Here is an 18,212-nt window from a genome sequence, read left to right on the forward strand (position 1 = left end):
ATAACCCAGTTTTGTAATATATGAAAATCACTTCTAAGAATCTTTGTTAGGCAGGGGGGTATAATATATTTCATTTCATTTCATGGTATGCCACTTTCTTGAGACTAAAACGTGAAGCCTACTAGCAAAGATACATCATAAATCACATCTTTATTATATAATTTGATCTTCCAACCAACTTAACAGTCACTTCACAACAATTTCTCTTTTATAGCACCAACCGCTAAACCCTAACAAATCTATTTCCAAAAAGCATTGCAACAAACACCACCATCACCACCCTTGTGTTTTCTTGAACAACACTCTTAATCTCTACTCATTGCAAATGAAAATGAAAGCATTAATTGCCGTTAAAACCAAGCTTTTCAAGCCATGCAAAATTAAGTTATCCAAATTGTTCAAGTTTAAACTCAGAAAGCCTGTCTTTATAAGGGCTCTTGGTTTTCGACCTCGTTCGTGGCACAGCAAACCCAGAAAAACACCCTCAAGGAATCCAATGGCGGCATTTCTATCGGGTTTTCGAACTCTAAAAAAGTCGAAACCCCGATCGATATCTGAGGTTAGGAGTGTTTATTCGGAGGATGAGAAAATGCAGTCGTTTCCTTCTCCTCTTACGCCGGCTTTTGTTATGGGAGGAATTGGTTCAAGCCGTAGAAGGGAACTGAGCCCTGTTGGAGATGAAGATGTTGAAGATGCATGTAGGAGTTTTGAGAATTATTTAGTGGAGATGATTGTTGAAGAAGGAAAAGTTGGGGATTTGACAGACGTTGAAGAGCTTTTGTATTGTTGGAAGAATTTAAAGAGTCCTGTGTTCATCGATTTAGTTTGTAGATTTTATGGAGAGCTTTGCAAGGATTTGTTTTCACCTGATCAGGATGATCATACTCTTATTGACCATCAGAGTTCCAGGTGAAATTAATTTCTGCATCTCTCTCAATTAACACACAATTTTCAATTGTAACGTTATCATGATCCCTATACAATAAATTTCTTTTTCCTTTTTTAATCTTTGGGATTACTTTAATCAGGTAGTCCTTTGAATTCTGGCATTTTTGATTTGGAATTTAAATATATTTCCTTTTTATTTTGAAAAACAAGCGAACTTCTTGGTTCTTCCCTCCAAATCCTGTTGAAATTACTGAGATAAGTACAAATATACATACCATACGCTATATCCCAAAAGTTAGATTAAATGATTAAGCATGGAATTTTCAAATAATTCCAAAAGGGTTTAGATCATTCGGTTTAAGTTATCTAAATAAGTATTTTTATAAAATCTATTTTTCTTATAAAACATTTTCATAACTATCATATCGCCTATATATACAAGAAAAATAGTCATCTTATCATTTGATTTTTTTTAAGAATAGGATATAATCTAAGTGATTTTGACAGTAACCAAAGTCTACTTTAAGAGATTGTTTTAATCCATACAATAATTTTTTTAATCTAAGTACATTTTTTTTTATGTTTTTCTAGTACTATACATCCTAGTACAAAATTTATGTAAACTTTCGAAGATAATTCTCAATGTAAAAACACATTTTTCAAGTCAAATTGTTACAACGGTCAATCTAAATTTGTAGCCAATCATAACAATATTCGAATTATATTAATCTTTGCAATAAGTGCAAATATCTTTGTGTAATCGATCTCACGAATTGTAGTGTTCTTTTTAGCACCAACCTTATTTTGAAACGTTCAATCAGTACCATTTGTTCTATGCTTAAGACAATGCTGAAGAAAGTGGGCCGTGACCCGAACAGCCCACTGGCCTATACAAGAATTGGCAGATTGTGACAAGAAGTTGAGGTTGATTAATGTGATTTCCCAATTTGATGTATTTTATCTTATGGTTTCCCTCAATTACTGGCTTTTTCCCTCAAAATGAAATGCCCATGTCGTTAGAAATAAAATGATGAGATAAAATAAATTTAAACCCTAATTCTATAAGCAATGCACAGAGCATGACATGAAATGAGTCCGAGTCCAACGTAGTCAGACCATACAGTTGAGAAAGCAGTTGACAAGATTTTTGCAGCTTATAAATTTAGATAATATTAAGAACAACTTGAAAGCACAACCATTTCTTAGCTTGCACTACGTGCTACAAACTAAAATTTCAGAAAACAAATCAATTGCAGGTCCACACAACATTAAGCTAAGCAACATATAAATACAACACATGATTAGCTTTCATAAAGTTACCCAGCCTCCATTATCAAGCATGTACAGCCGATGTGTGATTAATTCATCCTCGAAACATAAACCTGTGACTTCAACAATGTATCTCCAATTCTGAACCCAGGCATTACCATAAACTCAACTTTGTAACTGGTTTGTTCTTCACAATTCCCGCTTGTGCCTTCAGATAATTCCTCAACTGACTCCATAGAAATATTAGAGAATTTGCATCCCTTATTCACAACAAATATTTTCGCTTTGGGATCAATCGAGGATGCGAACCCTTGTAAAATCCAAATCCACTTTGACATCTTTGCAAATATTTGGTAAAATGGTGTTCTTGGATTCTTGCCACTTGATACAAACATCCTCTGGTCCAAATTACCAAAAAATGAAGCTTCCATCATAGGATGAACTACTAAAAGATACTTCTTTCTGCAGAATTTCGCAAAATCTGAATCTGGTTTATATACCAGATAATCGAATGGATCATCAAACTTCATGATATCATCTACATTATATGATTCAAGTGACATTCGATGAAACATTCTCCGTGCGATGTAGGCTTCGAATGCATACTTCTTGTGGCACCTCTTGGAATAAACAACTGCAGCTTCAATTGAGTTTGCAGCAAGGTCTAAATCCCAACCTGAAGCTTTCATTAAGCTAATGACTGGCTTTGCGAAATCATGAATGGACTTTGAGGCTGCTTTGAAGCTATCCTCAAACATTTTTAAATCAAAAACCCTCACATTATTTGTTTTGAGACTTTGCTGTCTAATCTTCTCAGCCATAATCGCATTCCTCAAATGCAAATCTTGCAGTTCTTGTTGCAAACAAAAAATTTCTGATTCTTTTGCTTTAACTTGTGACTTCAATTTCTGTAACATCTTCTCATTGACTTCAATCTCTGCTTTTAGAACATCAGAACGAGAAGAATCGAGCTTGACTTTTGTCAGTTGTTTCTCCTTGTACATTCGCTTAGTCTTGCAAAGTGCTTCAAGCTCTGCCACAACAAGTTCATCAGCAGCTTTAATCTTTTCTGGGTCATAGGGAATATGAGCTTCTTGAAGCTGAACATAAGCTAATTTCAATGTTGAAACTATCTCGAATAACTTCATAATGTCCATGTCACAGCATTCATTACTTCTGCAAGGATCTTCAATCGGTTGCGGATGGACTTTGACACCCCCACATTCTGTCTCTTCAATTTTATTGCCACTCCCATCCTCACTCATTGATACATTACTGTTGCTTGGATTTTGGTGGTTGGAGTGTTCAGAGTAAAACACACCAATGGATCTAAACCTGCAAACTTTCGCAAATTTGGATACAATTTCGGATATATTCAAAGGGGGTTTTGAGGGTAGCATAGTAATGGTGGCACATTCCATTCCTTAAAAGATCAAACTCTAAACTGATGCAAGATCCAATATTGATTTGACCTAATGTGATCTGACTACAACGAATACAAATCTCAAAATCCAAATAAAAACATTGTAAAATAGGGTACAAAATGAATATTGAATTCATAAAATAGTGCGCCCAGATGATAAACCGGGATTCTCGGAAAAATCCCCTAAACCTTGCTAGTGGCAAGATCCACCTAGTCCTCAGATTAAAGAAATCAACTAGGGTTTTGGTTTAACTTAGAAGATTGATTAAAAAAAATTTAAACCCCAACTCTTTCAACTCAAAAAGAAGATTCAAATTAAGTAAAGTAATAACCTTTACACTTAAACCCCATAAAAACACGAAAAATAAACTGCCCGAGACTGAAGCTTTAGCTAAAAGTTCGTCAAAGACTAAACAAAACCCAGAAACAGAACCTGCCAAAGATTGAAACTTTATCTAAAACTAGGCAAAACCAAGCATCATAAACTGCCCAAGATTGAAACATCAACAACATTCAGAGCGTAAACAAGAAAAAAAGCTACGAAAAAAAGATATATGTAAAATTAAACATCAAGCATCCAGGAAACAGAATGATAGGTAGGGAAGAAACAAGTTTTAAAGAACAAACCGATAATGGTACTTGGATTAGCGGAAACTCTAGCTGAATACAAAGTTTTGAGTTTGGCACTGGTGGTATCTGATCTGAACCAATGAGTTCAAGGTTCAAGGGCAAAATTGTAGAGGAGTGAGCATCGTATTTTGTGCTGAAAAAAATGAATTTTAACTTGGCATTTAGCAAATATAGTTTGAAAGAGTTAACATTGGAGCTGGAAATGGAAATAAATTATTATTTACCCTAAAAAGAAGTGAAACCGGGACTCTGTAGCTTCTCAGAACTTGCAGGAGGAGCAGCAGACAACAGTATTTGTTTGAATTGTTTTTTATTTTATTTTTAGCGCCTTAACCTTTTCTATATACAATTATATATATTTTAATTATTATATACTGACATATAATTTATGGCTGTGGCTTCGACTTCAAAAAAATCACTAGGGCGGAATACAGTTTAAATCAAATCATCCACTTTTAAATTTATATTATTTAATAAAATTAATAAAATTATAATTTTTAAAATATAATATAAATATATACAATACATATATAAATAAAATAAATATAAAAAATAAGTTATATACCTCATTACTTATTAAAAAATTTTATCATATAAAATTATAAATATGTATTTTAAAAAATATAATTTATAGTTTGATTCAATTTAAAAATTATCTAAATTGTAATCAAATAAAAAACAGTTTAAAAAAATTTTAATTCAGACTAAATTATTTTACAAACTAAATTAAATTAAATCATAATTCTTAAATAATTTAGATTAATTTTAATATTTAAATTAAATTATATACTTCCCTAAAAATCTTTAATAAAAAATATATTTTATATATTATAAAATATTAATAAATATAAATATATCTATTTATTATAATAATATAAAACATTTCATATAATATATTTATTGTAGTATATATTAATTTTTATCTTTATAATAAAATATATATCATATGTGGTTAAATTCTGGTAGGTATTGATAAAATAAAAAGCGCATGCGAGTCTCTTTCCTCTCGGGTATCACCAGTCTCACGTACTCCAATATTTTTAACTACGCTCTGCACGAGAAAAAAAAAAAATGTTTGAACTTTTCTTGTTGGAGCTATTTCAATTTTATTAGCTCAAATCATCTCAACCCAAAGGCTGTTACAGACCGTAACCATTCTTGTTGGAGCCTCTTTAAGAGGCCCGTCCAACTGATGTCACCAAAACAAGGCCCATTGTTTGGCTTAAATTTTCCTCCTCCATTATTCTATTTTAACTAATTATTTGGTACAAACAATAAATCTAATTATGTAAATTAATTAAATTAAATAAAACAAATAAATCATGAATAAGAACGTAGTAAAATTAATGTACAAAATCCTCTAGCATAAACTCAAGATCAACCATTAAAAAATACATAAATTATTTCCCTAATAAAAACTTTATAATATTTTATGATTATTGATCAATACGAAAAAAAAAAGCTTTTTAAATAATTATTGAAATAAACTCTAATTATCTTAATAATACTCATTGATAAATCAAAAAGTAAAAAAAAAAATGATATTTTTTATCTTTGATCTATATAAAAAAAAAATTCTTTATTTATAATTTTTATCTCGTTCTTATGTTATATTTAAAAACCCAAAAAAGAAATATTTATATCTCTTTACAATAAAATTGTCAATGTAAAAGTTTTTACACATATTATTTATTTTAATTATTATTTAATAAAATAGGTTGGACATTGTAGGCCGTTAGACCAACCATGAGTATGAAAATTCAACTTGTGGTTATTATAAGGAATCAAGTAAGGATATATCAAGCAAATTCAAAAGTTTTTAGAAATCTGTAACCAACAGATTCCTAAAATAGAATTGGGGAAAGGTGAAGAGAGGGATAACACTTGAGTTGGTAATGGATTCATGAGGAAGACGACTGTTTAAATGGCTAACCACCAATATGATAGTAGAAGATGAGTATCTGAAAGAAGAGTTAAACTTGTCTTTGCCAAATGCCTATGTATCCTCTCTATCCTCTCATTTTGTTGATGAATATAAGGGCAAGGATGTCTAAAAACAAGACTCTTGAATTCATCTCCCTAATCGCTTTGGACAGATTTAACATTCCCATCCACTGTTTTTCAACATACCTTTGAAACTTAATAAACACCTCTTTGGTCCCAACTGTAGTTTTGAGTGAAAATATCCACAAACCTTGAATAATCATTAACAAAAACAATGTACTTCCTGAATCCTTTTAATTTTAAATACATAACAGGGGATGGTCCGCTTATATTTTACAGTAGTAACCTTGCTTTAATTTGATTGCATGCTCACCCTGTATCATTTACTATATTCTAGTTTAGAAAAGAGCCACAAGTATCATTGCAACTCTGGTTTTTGGGCAGAATATTGAAGTAAAGGTTTGAAAAGAATTAGCTGGGATTTATGGTCGACAGCTTGAGCAGATGTTACGAAGAAAAACCCCAAAGGCACCTGAAACTAAAGTTCATATTGTATAGTCCCCAAGGCGTGGTGAATTCAAGGTGATGAGATTGGGTTCAAGTCTCTTAGAGGTGTACCCAGAGTATACTTTTGATTGGTCTAATGATTGTTAAACTTAGGATTTTTACTTGTTTGATATAATTAGTTCAATTCTAAATGATAGTATGAGAAACTAAGATTATATTTTTGATTGACCTAATTTAATGGTTATAAGAACGATCACTAGATCAGAATTTTTATCTGTTTAATGTAATTGATTCGATTTCAAAAAAAAGTTCAACTTCCGTGGAGTTTCTCTGTGTACAGTAGAAAGTTCATACTGTCCATATCTAGCTGCATAAGCACGCACATCTATGATAAGAAAAAGAAAAGTCTCTGAAGATAAATGGAATGGGACAAGGCTGTAGAAAGTTTCAAGTTTCTTCAACATTATCCTTTCTTTCACATGACATGTAGCATGCTGGCTATACATCTCTCTCGTGAGTTAGACTTTTCTCTGAATTAAATAATTTTCTTGTATGAATATGAAGTAATACAATAGCTGCAGTAGCTGATGTTGAAAACGCCAATATAAAACTTCATTTGGAACCTTATATGCCTTGCCCTATGCTGATATGATTGTTTTTCTTCATTATTGATCGGCTGTGTGCGCACCTTCTTTGGTCTCTTTATCAACTTCCTGTAGGAAGTGTTTGGGTCAATTATCGTAGACTCAAACCAAAGCAAGATTTTATTTTATCTCATAAATTAAAAACAAGTAATATTATGCATATATACTATTTATATATTTATATATGTCATCATATTATTTTATTTTTAATTCAAAATCACTCAATAATATATTAATGCACATCAAATAGGTCCCTATTATATATTCAAAATAGATACATATCATTTTACTGATTAAAGACATGTACATACACAACAAAGAAATGACCCTCAAAAGCATAACATAAGAAATTGTTATTGTATCTCTTATGTATTTGAAATAATTACAATATTATAAAAAATTAAATTTTAATGATGTTTTTACCTTCTTTTTTTTTGTAATTTTACAATTGACACACTAAGCTTATTAACACTGTATTATGAATTATATCATATCATAGACGGTTTCATGTATAGATAAGTGGGGTTAGTGACCCCTTAAAATTTTCTTTTTCCAACTGCTGTTTTAACTTTGTTTTTTGATATAATTTACTTTGCAAATTAAACCCACTTAGATGAAAATGAAATCAATTTTCAATTTACTGTTTGTTAAACAAATCATTTTTGTTTGTTTGAAAAAATAAGTCTTTTGTTAAATTAATATTTTATTTTATATTATCTATCAATTAACAGTTAATTAGAAATTTGTTTTAAATTCTTCTGATAAATTAATATTTTTATTAAGATCGACCAATAGATTTATGGAAAATTCTTTCGACAAAAATAATCGAAGATTTATATTCATATTAATGTTTTTGTTTTTTGTGTCAATTTTTTTGAGATCAAACCTTGATCTTGTATAGAAAAAAAATATATAAATGGAATGTTTCTTTCTCTCAAATGTCATTTTTTTTCATAACTTTAAACTCGCCCCTCTGATAATATATTCTGGGTTTATTGCTAGATTGTTTTCCACAGCTTTGCATGCATGCATGCCTTATCTTTCCCTATTTCTATCTTATCCTCTATTATCATTAACTTTCATTTGTTGGAAAATGATTTTGGGAAAAAAAGATGTATAATGTGAATCTGGAAAATTGATTCCCATGATAATGCAGAAAACTGTTGAAAATAAAATAAATTATATGCAGTTCATGAAAGCCCCATCTGTCTGAATCAAAAATAGTGTGTCAGCTTTATTCAAAGTTAAATTATTGAGAAGGGGGTCTGTTTGGTAGCAGATGTCACCTTCACATTTTCCATATCTCTGTCAAAGCTTAAGGAGTTTGTGTGGTAGGGCAGGGATATGAAGTCTGAGTTTAGTATTAAATTTTATGAAAAGGGAGAAGGCATTATAAATTGTTTAGATGAAAACAAAAGCATAAGAACAAGAATAGTGCAGCTATGAGGTTTCTTTTTCTTTAACATCAACATCTTCTCATCCCCCACGCTTGCAACAACTTGAATAATTTCATCAACAGAATCGGCAAGAGAATAAAACATGGACTACGATATCTCATGCAAGTTTTCTTATTTCTTCGCTAAAGAATCCGGTCTTTTTAACCCTACTAAAATAGTCAAAGTTAGGCATATATTACATCTATATGCTCTCTTTACAGCTTTGCCCTCTTCTCATATTCCAAGAATATTTCTACCATCACAAACTTTAGAGAAAAATTATACGGGGACTGTCTCACATCTTATTTGGTTGACTCGATATTAAGATTTATATATAATTAACTCATAATAACATATGATAAATTTAATTCCGATAAATTGTAACTATGCATAGTATATAAAATGCCAAATAATAGGTTTAATCTAAATAAATAATCAAAATCAAGTCTGTAGGAAAACACGTATGAGTTATGTCTCTAAATTTGAAGGGTTTTGGTATGCAATGATTAGTCCAAACCAATTTAGAGAACATGTATGCTCATGAAACCAACTCTTTTATGATGGTTTTCAATGAGAAAAAAACATAACATTAGGGTTTTGGAAATGAATCTGATAAATTTATAAAAGATTATTTAATCCTACTATCAAAGATTCAATAATCTAAAAGCCTATATTAAACCATTTATCCAAATCTATGAAGTATGTTGGGTTTATCCTTAATAATCATTTAACTTCATCTGTAAATTATCCTTAGATTATTAAATTATCCGATTTTATTAAACTAAAATTATAATTGATGTTAGTTTACATAAAAAAAAAATTCTATTACTATAGGAAAAATGTAAACTTAACATATTAAGAGATATTTATATTCTATAAGGTAACATTATGAAGATTACAAGACGGTTAGATTGGTAATAAAAAAATGAGCGGCAGGAGAGGTTGGTCTTAGTCCATCAATCGATTTAGAGAGAGATTTGTTAGAAAAAGCTAAACAGGGAGGACCCTCATATCCATTTTTACGACCCAATGCAGGCATTCCATGGGACTGCAAAAGTTTTTAATCCCAATTCAAAGTGCAATCTCTTTATCACTTTCTTCAATTGGTAGTATTTTGCACATGTAACTTTTAATGTCATCGGCGACTTTAGCTTGCAAAAAAACATATATAATTACAACTTCATGCCATGCAACTTTTCAAATTGTTCATATTTATGGCTGACAAACCATATAACCAACAATGGAATGTGAGAGATTGTTCTTGTAGAATATGCATTGTTTAATACAATGGTTCTATTAGAAGACAAGATTTCTCTGCAAGAGTAAAAGCATATAAGCTAATGAAAATCAAGCACAAAATAATTGAATTAACAATTATTGGACTGGTTTTAGCGAAGAAAGAAGCAGCAGAAGACGAAAAAACATCCTAAAAGTGTTGTAAAACCTAAATGTGATTACTTCGAAGCATTCAAAAGTTCACTTTAATATAATAATAAGAAATGAAAAGAAAAACACCTAGAGCAAAAGTGAAGAACATGAAACGGGATCTGGGATTGTATTGTAGTAGAAAAGAGTAGCAGCCAATTGAAGTGATTAGTGAAACAGAAGTTGTCCTTTTTCAAGGATTGATGGCAAAAATAATTTACTTAAAAAGGAAGAAAAGATTAGTGAAACAGAAGTTAAACCTAATTTGTTTGGAAAGCAAGTACCAGGGCAGCCCTAACCCCATTGGTTGTTGGGAGTTAAATTATTATGTTAATCTTTGAGTTTGAGGTACGGGTCCAATACTACAAAAACATATTATATATACTTATTTTATATATATAAATAGATGCATATTTATCTGTGTTATCATATGATTGAGTGTAATTTTATTTTAATTCAAAATTATCGAATCATATGATAACACAATCAAATATGTATATATTTACATATTCAAAATAGATACACATAATTTTATTATTATATAAAACCTCAAATCAAAACAATAATAAAAGATTAAATTTAAATATAAATATTATGAATGCATGGTCTAATGTCACACTAGTTTTGGAATAACTATATTAGCAATAATATGGTTTCTGATGTTATGGTTAATAATATGACATCTTGGCTAGACTATTCTTATTTAATTAAAATAAATAGTAAAGATAGATTTATATGTGTGTTACATCAATAAATTTAGCAAGTAATGCCTACATTATTATTATGGCCTTTTCAATAAACAGGTTAACTAAGATTCATAATCTACTTTATCAACTGACATTACATGTCCGATTGAACAAGGAGTACAATGATGAAAGAGTTCAAAGCAAAAGAGATGAGATGAGATGAGATGGATGCTTAAGTACTAACGACTCTGATAAGTTTAAATTAATTTATATTAATTAATTAAGACTTAATTATAATATTAAAGTTTAATTTGTTACTTCATCATCACCTAAATTATATAATAAATTAAGGGAAAAATATGTGTGAAATTTAAATTCACAAAACGTATACAAACAAAGGAAAGAGCGTGTGAGTGAATAATGATACATGTTAAAGTTTTTTCTGGGTTTGGGGAATGGTAGAAAGGCAGAGAAGAAAGCCTGTAAAGAGAATCCAACACCCAAACATGGCAAAGCTTAAGAAAAGACCATCTACTTAGATTCACAATCTACCTCTCTCTCTCTTCCTCTCTCTCTCGCTCTCTCTCTCTATTTCTTCTTGTCTCTCTCTCTCTGCAACGCATTTTTTTCTTTCATCTTTCCTTCATCTTCTTACCTCTCCCTCACTTGCAAATCTCATTAAACTAGCTTCATCAACTCACAGTTGCATGGACGTGCAGTTTTTAGCTTCAAGTTTCAGTTTCTAAGGAGGGTTTTTGGGATATTTTCTCTGTAATTCATGGAGTGCAAGAGAAACTTCAAAGTAAGGTTTATGAATAAACATAAACCCCATCTTTTTTATTATTTCTCCATCTTCTCCATCTCATTTGCGGCACTATTCACTACCACAATCACCTCAGCAACACCCACCACTTCTCCTGGTAAGAAATTTATATATTTGTTCTCTCCATCTCTCAACTTTTTTATGTCAATTTCATCACTATCCAATTCTGTATATATCATCCAAGGTATGGCTATTTCACTTACTTTACCTTTCAAACGCAGCTGATATCAAGTGTCAATCGTCTGTTAAAGCAGATTTGTCTTTTCATGTAAGTTGCTTCTCTTTTTCTTTTAGAATCCAAAAAACCCATTCAACTTCTTCTAAAGGAACCTTAAATTCTGTATATTAGCATGCATATAACATAAATGCATCACCATTGTTACTCAGTCTTAGCTTCTGCAAATTACATGGAAACTGTAACAATTTTAATCTTTTTCATTTTCATTCAAGCAAACAACCGATAAGGCTAATATCCGCCAAAAACAACTGCCGAGGTTAGATTGTGACCGTTTGATCGATGCATCAAATAGTAATTCTCCATGATTAGACATCACACGAGGCCGGTGGTCCATCCCGGTTGGCCCATGTACATGGACTTTCAGCTCAGGTGAATCAACACCCTGTGGTGCATTCTAGCATCAACCCTATCTCTACAGTAGAATTTTCTGTCGCTTTTCAATGAGTCTCAGTAACTTGCGCCGTCAGTGTCAGCCCCTGAACCGGAGCCACCTACTCCTTAGGCTGTAATATCTGCATTCCCGTGAACCACATCTTAGGGGCGCAAGTTAGCATGATATTTGTACCTCTTAAAGTTCTCGTAATTTATCATAAATGTGATATTTTATATGATGTTACAGGAAATTGAAAATAAAAGGGATGATAAAGAGGTTGCCATGACTTGGGCAAGGAGATTTCTGACTGGACCTGGTTCATCACCACCGCGCTGCATATCAAAATGCGGCAAGTGCACGCCATGTAAGCCTGTACATGTGCCGGTGCCACCGGGGACTCCGGTGACGGCTGAATATTACCCGGAGGCATGGCGGTGCAAGTGTGGCAACAAGTTATACATGCCATGATGGCTAATCTTTAAAATATACATATGCTTCATTAGTGACTACTTAAGAATTATTAGGGAGATAATAGTTAGTTTTACAATGATGAATATATAGAAATTATTAGAGGATTTTATTTATGTAAAGAAAATATATCGACACTAACTAAGATGAGTGATTAATGTGAAAAATCTTGTGTTATAAAGTTAATGCATAAATTTTTTTTCAAAGTAATATTATATGTATATATTTTTAGTATATAATTTGAATATATAAATAATATATTATTGTATAATTAAGTGTTATTTTATTTTTAATTTAAAATTATTTAATAATATATATCTGTATAATCAAATTATATGTTAAAATTGTGTGGGTATAATTTTATTGTTTTTTAAATAATTTTTAATGACTAATTTGGCAGGACTATTTTATGTGGTTGATACGATAAGAGATAGTACTGTTGAGTTTGGTGGGTTTAGTATGTAGACAAAATAGAAATTTTCAAATGGTCTAAGTTATGGGTCCCCATTGGGGCATGGACATATCTGGATCTCATGAAGTAGATGGTTCATCTTTCATCATTAGTTTTCTCAATTATAATGGCTGAGCTATCCATTCAAAAATTATGCTGCCCAAAAAACTTTTTCCCTTTTGGGCTTTTTATTTTTTGCTTCATATCTCCATTAAGATTGTGTAACGATAGAGTTCCATAGAGCCCAATTCATGATAGATACACATAGAGATTTGGTGTCTATCTATCCGATACAATAAACTGAGGAACAACCCTGTTGCATCCTTAATCCAACAATAAGGGCCCTCGGACCAAGCATTTTTATTAGAGGTATCCCTTCATTTTCTAATCCTCTTTGGGGTACTCCTTTGTAGTTTTTGTATTTACTTTGTTGAAAAATCCTTATGAAGCCATTAATATCACAATCATAGATGTAGGCTATCGAGAAATGGCTCTCATCAAGTTAAAAAATAAGATTATATCTAACTTTCTCTCTGTGTTTAAAAACTATCACAACAATGGATATTAGAGTCCATAATCAAATCATCAATGCACCTGAATTTTCCCTTTAGTTATCCCAATTGAAGGATTCATTTATGATAAGATAACAATTGAGACTAATTAGTTAAAATGTTATTACTTTTTATTAAGAGCAAATAATATGGAGTGAATACCAACTAACTTGATACTTTCTTAGATTGAGTGATTCTTATCCGATAGTTGAAACGCAAATTATTATTTCTATCGATTGGTTATTTCTCTAGAGATGCTTTACTAGTAAAGAACTACTATACAAAAATTGTCATGTAGTTTTCAAAGTGTTGGGAGGACTTTAAAACCTTCTTTTATTGTTTGCTTGGATTGATCTTGTATGAAAACCACGAGATTTTTGTGATAAAATGTCTTAGTTGGTATTATTATTACTTCACATGCTTTAAGTTATGTATTAATCATATCATTCCACTTCATTATAAAACTTAGTAAACGTGTCATGTTTGTATCATGAGATGACTAACACATGTTTTAAAATTGTAATAGATGATTATGATCGATCTTTTATTTACCTTGATTCAACTACAAAATGTGAGAGTAACTAGCCTAAATCTCTTGTAGTTAAAATATTTTTTAGTCTTTTGATACTCTAATTATTTTATTTTATCAATCAATAAAAAAAAATAAGTATCTGTATCAATTTGTAGAGTGATGAGTCATTCTATTTTAAGAGGCTTTTGTTACGAGTGAACTAACAACATCATTATGTTTGTTTGTGTAGATGGAAACCTAGCACTAGTGTATTTGCCTATGGGCAAAGGTATGAATTCAAACATTGGCTTCTCTTTGAATGAAAAATGACATGAAGGACAGGTATCCGTTTGTCTTTTTGGACATCTGGTAAGAAATATATATTCCCTTGACATGGTACCAAATGGGATTATATGCTCCATACAAATGCATGAAGGAATTACTATTACTAAATAAGATGTATAAAAAACATTATTATTATTATTATTATTTTCAATGTTGATGTTATAACATATCCTAAAAATCCATATTATATCTTCAAAACAGTGAAAAATGATGAATATGTATTTTAGAAGTGGAATAAAATCTACTTGTAATAAAATAAAAAATCAAAATTATTGGTATCAAACTAATTTATTGCTTTAAGTTGATTCAAATTAAACTAATAAAGGGTATTTGTACAATATTTTTTAAGAAGGTTAATAGTTAATTAAGGACCATAGAACTTCGAGTGACGCTTAGTTGGTTAAGGGCTCACATGGGACCATCTAAACTGTTGACACGTGCGATGAAGCCTTGTCTAGGAAGTTTCGTGAGCCATCGGTCACGTGCGGCGTGTATACTTTTTAGGCTTACACAAATGGATAGATTCTCTGTTTTTTTTTCTTTTTTTTTTCCTAGAAAACCTTTTCTGTGACTGTGACTAACTCGGTCGACTTAAATTAGGTAGATTTAAATCTAATATATTTAAATCTGCATTTAAATTTAATTTAAATAAATCTAAAATTAATTTAGTTTAAACAAACTTTAGCTTAAATTTAAAAGTTTAGCATTTTTGAGTTTGAATTTTAGGATGTTTAGTTTGTCAACTTCATAAATTTAAAAATTTTGATACAAAATAACTTTGTTTTGATTAATATACATTAAAATGATGTCATTTTAATAAAGAAGAGCTAAGATAAAAGGTCGATTTAAGTTAAACTCACTCGAGCTCCTTTAAAGCGAGCTTGACAAGCCCAAACTCAAGCTTAAAACTATACAAATTGAGCTGAGTTCGAATTCGGTTTAACTTGAATACAATCTAAACTCAAATAAATAAAATCCGATTTTATAATTATTAAATTAAATAAATTAATAATTTGATTTTTAAATGGATCAACAAATTTATTTCTACCTAAGGTTTAGTATATTCTCAAATTCTTATTTGTGAAATTTCAAAAACTTAAATATTTACTTATAAATTATTAAAATTGACAAAATTTATTAGTTTTAGAGATAAAATATTCATTTAACTAATGATACTAAAAAATAAAACTTTATCTTAATTTTTTTAAATTTTAAAAATTAATAATTTTTTTATAATTAAATTTTAAATGATTATATTCCCTTTTTTTTTTTTTTTTTGACAACACTTTCCTCTTTTTGTGGACTCATCTTGATAGAAGAAAATAAATCTTCGTTTAAATAAGAATGAATTATCTTTATTCCAACAAATTAATGATGACGGTTTTCATTAAATGACTTAAATATTGCTGAGAGACTTTTAAACTTATGAGCTTGAACTTGGTATCTCACCCGTTTATCCTTCGGTCAATCTTTTAGTATTCTCGTTCTATTGTATTTTGGTACAGCTCAATCAATCAGAAAAAGGGAAAAGAAAAACTCATAAATTCAAACTTTAAATGAAGTAATTAAGAAATTGTCTTAACTTAATAATTAATTATGGAATAAATACAGTAGCTAACGTGTCCAACATTTCATAAGTTAGTCAACCTATCAGAAAAGGTTGACAGCTGTGATAGCGCCGTTGCCAGGTCTAGAAAAAGATATCTAATTATAATACAACGGCAAAGTAGTGGTATGGTTACTGGTAACGTAAAACCAACCATTCTTAACAGTCAGTCATCCATTCATGCGCCCTGAGCCCCCTTTGCATTGCCCAAAAGTCTTGTTCTCATCCAAGATTTGGTTCACCCTTAAAATTTTATTTATAAAATTTTAAAAATCCAAATATTTATAATTTGATTAAAATTTTTAATTAGAATTTAAGATAATAATGTTATTTAACTCAGCATATTAAAAAGTTAAAATTTTATTATATTTTAACTCTTCTCAATTTAAAAAATTAATAATTTTTCTTATTTGAAGTTTAAAAAATAATTACTTCTTTTTATGGATTTTTTTCTCCTTTTCTGACGACTATTTTTGTTCCAATAGTCTTCCCATACCTCTTCTTCTCTTGCCAAAACCCAAATATCAACGACCATTTTTGTTAGACTAAAACATTTCATCTTTGTTTGATAAAGAAATGAAAATAATTCGTTATCTTCAACCAATCTTTAGAATAAGATGACACCAATATTCGGTCAAATGAATTTTAAACCTAACAGAGAATTTTTACCTTAACTCTAATAAAGAATTTTAATATAAAAGCAAACATTTGAATTTTTAAAATTTTACGAATAAGTGTTTAGGAATGGACCAAATGTTAGATGGAAATAAGTCTTGTGGCCCCTTTACATGTCATTAAGTAACAAAACTTCTTCCAAGTTATGCTTGTAAGCAAATAAAGATAAAAAAGAATGAAGTTTTATTTTTTACATGTAAGGTTAAAAGAAGCATGATGACAATATAGCATCAATTGTATCATCATATTTTAAACTTCAGGTGAATTTCGTTGATAATAACACTAAAGTAGCATTTAATTCGGTAATCAAAATTTCTATGTTATTAAATTATAAATTTAATTAATTTAATTATTATTTTATTATTAATATATATTTTTTAAAATATTATTCATATTATTGATTATTTTAATTAAAAATCAGTTTTATTTTACAAAATTAATAAATAAAAGATTTTCTTACTAATTTTTTAATACTAAATTATTTCTTATATTATTTATTATTACATATTAAAATCTATCAAAAATCATATTAATAATAAAAAATAAATTATCTAATAATAAATATTACCTCAAATCAAATACCTTTAAAAAAATTTTGAATTCATATGATTTTTAAGTATTTTATTCTAAACTAAAACGACATTTTTCTATAAAACTAAGTAACTAACGGTCCAACTCCAACGGCTAATTTGAAGTAGGAACTTTCTGTGGAAATTTCCAGTGGATTTGATGGCTGAGAAGAAAGGCTCGTGAACCACAGACCCTTATTCACATTGTAAAACACATGCAATTCAACAACCTCAACTTTTTCTGTCTTTGTCTTCCAGAAGTATCTGAGGAAACCAATTATATATATTCTAGGGAAATTATTTAAATATAATATTTTTAGTCATAAGTTGAGAAATAATTTATATCTAAAAATTAATTTATTTCACGACTTGAAGACCATTTCTTACTTAAAACCCAAAATCACTCACAACCCTAAGATATCAATCAATAGATTTAGTTTGTTTTATTTGAACACATCCTCTCTCATCCACATTAGAACAATGGACACAGATTTTGCCATGTTCATAGCATTTTCTTATGCTAAAGAATTGCCAAGAAAGCAAGGGTATTTGCTAAAATTTAGTCATAAGTGAGGGAGAATTTTGTAATTGACTTATTGTAAATCACGCTACAACAAACTTTCATTATACAGCGTTGCGTATTCTTAGCCAGAGGACGGCGCGTCGTGGCCAGGGTGTAGTGACGACTTAGACTTTTCGTTTTTTCTATTAATTAAAATAATAATGATAATAAAAATAGTTTATTCCGAC

General features: G+C 29.9%; 3 protein-coding genes across 4 annotated transcripts; 2 read left to right on the plus strand and 1 right to left on the minus strand.

The window, feature by feature from the left end:
• The first annotated feature begins 325 nt into the window (after nt 1–325).
• LOC123219575 (transcription repressor OFP17) lies at nt 326–1,006 on the plus strand. The gene has a single exon (XM_044641581.1). The coding sequence runs from the start codon at nt 326–328 to the stop codon at nt 911–913; it is 588 nt and encodes a 195-aa protein (XP_044497516.1). The 3' UTR covers nt 914–1,006.
• A 1,017-nt stretch (nt 1,007–2,023) lies between these two features.
• LOC123218416 (protein GRAVITROPIC IN THE LIGHT 1) lies at nt 2,024–4,512 on the minus strand. 2 transcript variants are annotated; one of them, XM_044639872.1, is made up of 2 exons: nt 4,435–4,512; nt 2,024–4,343 (listed from the first exon to the last, which is right to left on the minus strand). In XM_044639872.1, exon 2 carries the CDS (start codon nt 3,576–3,578, stop codon nt 2,247–2,249), a length of 1,332 nt encoding a protein of 443 aa, XP_044495807.1. In that variant the 5' UTR covers nt 3,579–4,343; nt 4,435–4,512; the 3' UTR covers nt 2,024–2,246. The 2 variants fall into 2 exon arrangements, with proteins under 2 accessions (XP_044495807.1, XP_044495808.1); XM_044639873.1 differs by lacking the exon at nt 4,435–4,512 and having other exon boundaries at nt 2,024–3,492; nt 4,208–4,410.
• Nucleotides 4,513–11,232: 6,720 nt separating this feature from the next.
• LOC123218442 (EPIDERMAL PATTERNING FACTOR-like protein 6) lies at nt 11,233–12,964 on the plus strand. The gene is made up of 3 exons (XM_044639902.1): nt 11,233–11,772; nt 11,897–11,943; nt 12,533–12,964. Exons 1-3 carry the CDS (start codon nt 11,631–11,633, stop codon nt 12,752–12,754), a joined length of 411 nt encoding a protein of 136 aa, XP_044495837.1. The 5' UTR covers nt 11,233–11,630; the 3' UTR covers nt 12,755–12,964.
• Nucleotides 12,965–18,212: the final 5,248 nt, after the last annotated feature.

Source organism: Mangifera indica, chromosome 6 (genome assembly GCF_011075055.1).
Source record: "Mangifera indica cultivar Alphonso chromosome 6, CATAS_Mindica_2.1, whole genome shotgun sequence".
Classification (NCBI taxonomy): domain Eukaryota; kingdom Viridiplantae; phylum Streptophyta; class Magnoliopsida; order Sapindales; family Anacardiaceae; genus Mangifera; species Mangifera indica.